The 7,245-nt window shown below is 43.6% G+C and overlaps 1 protein-coding gene across 2 annotated transcripts in view; it reads right to left on the bottom strand.

Moving 5' to 3' along the window:
- Positions 1-6: 6 nt before the first annotated feature.
- The window catches only part of LOC121962896 (1-phosphatidylinositol 4,5-bisphosphate phosphodiesterase delta-4-like), a 17,836-nt gene continuing 10,597 nt past the window's right edge, over positions 7-7,245 (bottom strand). Inside the window, exons 11-16 of one of the 2 annotated variants that reach the window (XM_042513219.1) lie at positions 2,608-2,761; positions 2,217-2,333; positions 1,624-1,802; positions 1,411-1,543; positions 1,169-1,318; positions 7-472 (exon numbers count right to left, since the gene is read on the bottom strand). In XM_042513219.1, coding sequence (XP_042369153.1) covers positions 381-472; positions 1,169-1,318; positions 1,411-1,543; positions 1,624-1,802; positions 2,217-2,333; positions 2,608-2,761 — 825 coding nt within the window. In that variant the 3' untranslated portion in view covers positions 7-380. The remainder of the gene's footprint in view (positions 473-1,168; positions 1,319-1,410; positions 1,544-1,623; positions 1,803-2,216; positions 2,334-2,607; positions 2,762-7,245) is intronic. The other variant, XM_042513220.1, reaches the window with a different exon arrangement.

Below are 7,245 nucleotides of genomic sequence, written 5' to 3'. Positions count from 1 at the left end.
TTTTTTTTTTAAGGAAAATACTGACAGAAAATATTCATCCTGATCTAAACATGTTGCTGGCACATTCCTCTTTACAACGCAATATTTCAGCAGGAAACTCAGATGTGTGCTGAAGACGCTGAAGTACACCGAAAACATGAGCAGCAAAGTTCAAGTCAATCACAGGAGCAGGTCACACACACTAGTATGCGGAAAACTAAAAACATGCATATCTCATATACATCTGCTGCCCTAAGAACCACTAAAGATTTGGCGTAGTATTTATTTACAGCGAATACGAGTCATATTCAATACTATTTTAGGAGAGGTATTTCTGCTTTTTACTGAATGAGAAGTGCCGAGCGAGTTCTTTCCGATACCTTTGGTGTTTTAGAAAAGATTCATTCCAGTTTCGTGATCCGGATGTGTACGAATAAGGAGGAGGGAGGAATGTTGGTTCCATCTCTGGATAGAAGGTGAATGTGACGATAACCTGAGAACATAAAACCAAACCAGAGAGATTAGCAGAATACACTTTTTTGGTATATTTTTTACAGGTTAGTGAAAGTCGAAAGCAGCATGGAGACCGGTGAAAATACCTCTTTTTATTATATCTCTTACTTATTCTGTGTCTCTCAAACTTGGTGCAAAGTGTAAGGCCACGTTTAGACAAGGACAGTCGTGCTAAAAACGGAAAAGTATATCCTTTGCGTTAAAAAAAGGTGTGTTCATATCGTGAAACGATCCTTGTGGACTCAGATCTGCAAAAACAACCAAAAACGCTGTAGTATGCATACCAAGCCGGTAGCTGGCGATGTAACTTTGTACATTGACGCACCATAAAAGAAGTGCTGCCGTGATGTCACCATTCTCCCAAGATCTGATTCAGATTCTGATTGGCTGTTTCTATCGTTAATGAAATCGCCCTAAACGATTCCGTTGCGTCACTTTCGTTAAAGTTGTAGTGTAGAGTCCGCCATCCACTTGTGTTGGACTATCGTTATGATTCTTGGTGTGGGCGGCTTTATTAACATTTCTTAAGTTTTAACGGCGTATAGTAGACCTTCTACTGCCTTTCAACAAGAGCTGGTGCAACCTAGTCCTGGTGCCGGCGTCTTCTGTGGTTTTATGGCGCAGCGCACCAGCAGCTAGTTGGAAATGTTTACTAGACGCTACAGATGGACCTTACCTTGCTGCATACAGCTGAGAGGAAGGGTATACTGGCCCACAAAGTCATTTTTAGAGGTTTTGTCATAGTCTTCCACTACGAAGCGCACCATAGCCAGCTCAGGAGTGTGGATGGTGAAGCGCAGAGTATCGTACCACACAGGGTTGAAACCTGCAGATAGTACAGATTGCTAAATGTCATGTCCATTCATCCGTTCCCTCTTATATTTATCTCTATGATAAATAGAGAACCCCTTCTTGTACCATTGTTCTCGATGTATCTGGTCTCCTGCTTGGCCTGGTCCCTGGGAACACCATGGATCTCCACTCTGACCAAAGGGTCCACTATCGAATCCTCCTTGATGTTGACTTTGGGAAGCTGCTGACCACTGATCACCTTCAACACATATACATCAATGAAATAATGGTTGAACTAACTCGGGATACATTTTTCGTTAATGTCTTCGTGGTTTGTACCAGTATGGTGAGGACAACCGGTTGGTAGCCATCCCATTTCTGGGGTGTCTCGGGGTCGAATCTTTTCTCGGCCTCTCTCATGAAACCGGGCTTTAGGACATAGCCACATCTGCCGTTCTGGCTAAACAATCCATCGTTTAGATCCATCCCCTCCCCGGCAGTCTGGAAATTTAACGCAACTGAATAAGAAAAAAGGAAAAAAAACAAGATTTACTTTTTTTGACTCATGCCATTCTTGCCGAGAAATTTACCACAAGCTATATTCAGGCACTTACGACAACACAGATTTGAACTTTAGGGTAAAACACGCCTCCCCATTTGTATCTTTAACAATACAGAATGGATAAGAGACACAAAAAGATCTTGCTTTGACAAGACAAACTCCTTCAGCCAATCTTGACATTAGCATTGGCATCTTCTCCTCAACAACCAGCCTATTCTGACTCCGAACTTGACAAATACATGTGCTGGTTAAACTTAAAATACAATTGAAGGGAGGCGTTGAGAGAGCCTGTAACCATAACTTTACAAAACTGTGCAAAGAAGCAATTACAAATACAATAAATTCAAGTTTGTCTTTCCGTTGCAATCACCAATTTGGCACCCAGCATTCCACATTTCCTGAGGATTGAAATTGGAGGAGTCAGTTCGGAAGCCAGTGGGATAAACCCTGGTCAGCTGCCGCGAGTTATGGTGCACAAACTCGGCCCCTGAAATGGAGATAATATCGGAAAGTACAATGAAAGTCAACAAAAACGATGTGACTGAAGCCCCTGAGACATATTATTGTGTGTCAATCTTAAATACAGCAGGCGACTGATAATATTTCATGCTGAAAATGTAACCTGGACACTGTCAATAGAACCAAAATCCCAAACTACAGATATCAAATGTCTATAAACATACATAAACTCTGTATTAGTCGAACCTTAAGCTATATATTTGAATGTCTAAAGCAGAACAGAGGGATAAAGCTGGACTCACCAGCCTCTCTCAGGTGTTTGCGGGCCTTTGACTCTGTGAAAGAGGCCACCTCATAGAACTTGGAGTGGATGCGGGAGTGTTTGAAGTTACTGAAGTGGACGCTTTTGCAGTAAACCACACAGTCTGACAGCTCCTTGGACAGCTGCTTTGACTTCTATGGAGAAAAGTTGAACTACATCACATAAACAAATATTTTCACAGGGGCCTCTGCTGTTCCGACGATGCAGTTAATTTGGAATTACCGCCTTATGGTTGTAGGCTTCCATGAACCACCAAAGTTGCACCTTTAGTTTACATCCGTGTCTGTGAAAACATAGATACTTAACATACATCGGCCTCCCGGAAGCACAGAAGATCTATATAGTTTCAGAAACATGTTTTGTGAGTTCACAGTGACCTTTGACCAACAAATTCAAATTAGCTTATTCTTAAATCTGTGTGGATGTTTCTGCCAAATTTGAGGGAACTCTTTCAAGGCCCTCTTGAGTTATTGCATTCGTGCAAATGAGACAGATGTAAGGTGACAGTGACCTTTGACCACTAAATTCTGATAAGTTCATTGTTGAGTCCGAAGTGACGTTTGTGCCAAATTTGGAGCAATTTCCTTCAGGTGTTCCTTAGATATTGGGTTAACAAGAATGTGACGGGCAGGGTCACAATGACTTTGGCCTTTGACCGCCAAATTCCAATGAGTTCATCAATGACTCAAAGTAGACGTTTGTGTCAAATTTGAATAAATTCCCTTTAAGGTGTTCTTGAGAACACAACATAATGAGAATACTGATGAGGAAAGGTCACAATGACCTTGGCCACTGACCATCAAAATCTAATCAGTTCCTCTTTGAGTAAAAGTGGACATTTGTGCAAATTTGAAGAAACTCCCTTCAGTAGTTCTGGAAATATCGCATTCAAGAGAATGAGATGAATGCAAAGTCAGACTGACCTTGATCTTTGATGAGCAAAATCTTATTCATTAAACAATGGGTCCAAGTGAACGTTTGTGCCAATTTGTTAAAAAAAAAAATCCCTCGAACAGTTCTAAAGATATTGCATTCACAAGAATGAGACAGACAAGGCCACAGTGACCTTGACCTTCGATTGGCAAAATATAATCAATACCACTCAAAAAGGGCAGACACCGAAAGAGTCACAATGCTGCTAACAGATAATAGTTAGGATAATGGAAGCAGGTAATGGGCAGGTAGGGGTAGGATACATAGTTCAAATAAAGGCAGTAATGTCTGAAATTCTATGGAGATTTACTAGAGTAACCACAGAAGTATACAAAATGTAAAGTTGTTGCAATTAAGAAGAAGAATTGACTTGGTGTGCAGGGATGAGAAGCATCAGGTAATTGGCTGGGAACTCCATGGGGGCCACAAGTGGAGAGGTGTGGAATGACAAGGTTCAGACAGATCCTTCAAGATGCAACCCAAAGAGGCCTCAGCTGTTCTGCTGACTTGTAGGAAGAACCCAAACCCAATGGCCCGAAGAGACATTTTCTTCGGGTCACTGAAGTCACATGAGGCTCACTGAGATCGATCCACGAACTGGCTTTGTGTCAGAGCCAGTCACTACCCTGCGACAGGGTAAACCCTTATGATGCGAAGGAATCCTGTCATGGATGGAAGCACAGGGGCGCATCGAAACCTTGAGACAACCCTCTCTTGAATTATGTAAGTGATACTGGACTGCAATGCCAAGCACAAGCAGGTGTGCTGCCAGGGTAGCTTCCATGACTGTAGAGATCAGAGGTGTGGCGGGCCCAAATGGCACAATGACAATGACCTGCAGAGCACCTAAGCGTGCACGCCTGCCTGCCTCCACATGAAAGCTGATCTAGCTGGTCTACCCAGGCTTCAGACCGTCACCCCCCAACCCCACACCTTCACCCGTCTACATGACAGCAAGACAGCTCTCTCTCCAGACACCTACACCATCAGCAGGGGCACCGCCGAGCTCACATCTCTGCCAAACTCGACGCTTGCCTCACCTCTGATGACCGTGTTGACAGGAGTCCCAGTGTGGCATTTCGAGCTTCTCAAATGCTTATCAATAAACATGACCCTAAGTGCCCAATGATTCCGCTTGTGCACTTAGTTTCCTGAGATGCACATTCAACACGAAACATTAACACCCTAAAGCCTGTACCATCAGTACAAATCCATATTACATATACAGGATGCATGCCAATCGGGGATGTATGAAGTAGTAACGACCACTCAAAGCACTTTAAAACTAAAAGTCACATTCACCCACTGACACACACACATTCACACACTGGTGACCAAGGCTACTATACAAGGTGCCAACTGCTACTCAGTAACCATTCACACGCATTCACACACCAACGGAACAGCCATCACAAGCAATTTGGGGTTCAGTATCTTGCCCAACGATATTTGAATGTGCAGATTGGAGGAGCCGCGTATCAATCCGCCAATCTTCTGATTACAGGAAGACCTGTTCTACCTGAGTGACACCTGTCCCTTTAGTTTTAAATTTCATCAGAGCTTTTGGGGCCCTGAGCAGAACTTGTCCTCTAACTCTCTCAAAACTGTTTCTAAATGGTATTTCCAATTAAACCCTGAATGAGTGGCCAACGCAACACACTGCCAGATGATGTTGTGTTGCACAAGTTAAGCCTGGTTTAATTTTGTTGCCAGAGCCTTATATCAGCAACCTCACTGTGATGATTGTATAGATCTCTTGCGCTGCGGGGGGTAAGATGAGTTTGAAGTGTCCATGTTTTCCCTGACATGATTGTAAACTGTAAGAACACTTGACTGGTGTGTAGGCATACAACTGTGGGGTAGCAATTCTCGTTTGAAATGATGCAAATTGACAGAAAAGTTTCTGGTATAATAACTAATAACTAATAATTTGATCAAGTTCAGCCAACCAAATGCTGATAGGGTTGTCAGTCAGTCAGTCATTTTCTGTAACCGCTTGTCCTCGTAAGGGTCGTGGGGGAGCTGGAGCCAATCCCAACTGTCATCTGGCACATTGGGTACACCCTACAACCCGGTTCCAACCGGGTTTCGCACCAGGGACCCTTTTGCTGTGAGGCAACGGTACCAACCACGACGCTACCCTGCCGCCCCTGATAGGGTTGACATTTGGAATATCAGAGTATATACAGTATTTTAAAGTTATTCTTTTGATTTAAGTCTTGCAGTCAAACTACTTCCTCAGTTGATTCCACAATCTGTAATTTCATTATTGTAAGTCTTTTTGCAGCCACTGTTTAATTGCCCGATTAGGTATTTGCAATAGTTGATACTTGATACCACATTCTAGCCAGACTTCAAGACATTACAACTCAGTATTTACAACCAAGGTGATTACTGACTGCAATTAGTGCTATTCTGAGTATCAAATATCCATTTTGGAGGAGACTGAACAACCTTCACCTTGCTGAACTGAGCTATGTCCCGCCAAGCCTTGCATGGCTTCATCAGGTTTGACAGAATGGTAAGACAGCGACTATGAGATTCCTGTCCATCCTTTTTTTCCTATCTGTCTTACATACTTCTACACTGGACATGCACAGTGGTGAAAGATATGCCTTAAGTTATGTAAGCGTTGGTTTGTTTTCAGGTTTTTTTTAGGTGACTTCTCAGATGTGGATGGCTGAGGTAGAAGACACCAGTGTCATGAGTGGTAGACGGTGCTGAAGGCTCAGTCTCTCTTTCCTCCTTGTCCCTGACTGCCTCTGTGTCTTTCTCTGCTGTCACAGTGTAAACAGATCACCTTATCCAACACCCAGTGTCTGCTCCCTGCCCTTCAATCCGCTCTATATTTCATGAGGGATGACAGGAGTTTATGCAATCCTTTTCCGCTGGATAAAGGGCGACCAGATTTCTGGTTATCTCTGAGCGACTGACTACAACGCACACAGCAAAGAGAACAATATTGTTGTCTTTTAATTTAGTCCAGTATGACACAAATTAAAACAAAATCAGCAATATATACAGATAGTTGGGATTGGGGGCTGGGGGCAGCATGGTGGCGTCATGGTTAGCACTGTTGCCTCACAGCAAGAGGCTCCCTGGTCCCTGGTTCAAAACCCGGTTGGACCGGGGTTCGGTCCGTGGGTTTGCATGTTCTCCCCTTGTCTGCGTGGGTTCTCTCCGAGGTCTCCGGCTTCCTCCCACAGTCCAAAAGACTGGTTGATTGGTGATTGTCAATTGCGCCCAATGACAGCTGGGTTTGCCCCCCCCCCCCCCACCCCCCCACGACCCTTACGAGGACAAGCGGTTACAGCGGTCTCTCCTCCTGGGCAATTGTCAGTTCAATGTCTATAATCATTAGGTAACATTAGCCTTGACATCCTAACAGTTAGCCTTGTTATACGCAAGGTGGGAGGACTCTCACCAACTGTCACAATTGAACTCAACTCTCACAGCAGTGGTCTGCTTTTGGAGGTCCAGGGAGTGCTTGGGGGGGTTCATGGTTTATACATTTTGCAGCCCAAACATATGTAATTTACACAGTACTGGCTAGGGATGCTGGTTTCTACTCAATATTTCATTGCTGTTCCTTTCGCACAACATGATTTCAAGCCATAAATATCAAACATGTTTGATATTTTAGATATGTAACTGGGAACACGGATCCAGTCACATGAAAAATATA

The sequence above is a fragment of the Plectropomus leopardus genome, chromosome 24, assembly GCF_008729295.1.
Source record: "Plectropomus leopardus isolate mb chromosome 24, YSFRI_Pleo_2.0, whole genome shotgun sequence".
Classification (NCBI taxonomy): domain Eukaryota; kingdom Metazoa; phylum Chordata; class Actinopteri; order Perciformes; family Serranidae; genus Plectropomus; species Plectropomus leopardus.
This window is presented reverse-complemented; position numbering and strand designations above follow the sequence as displayed.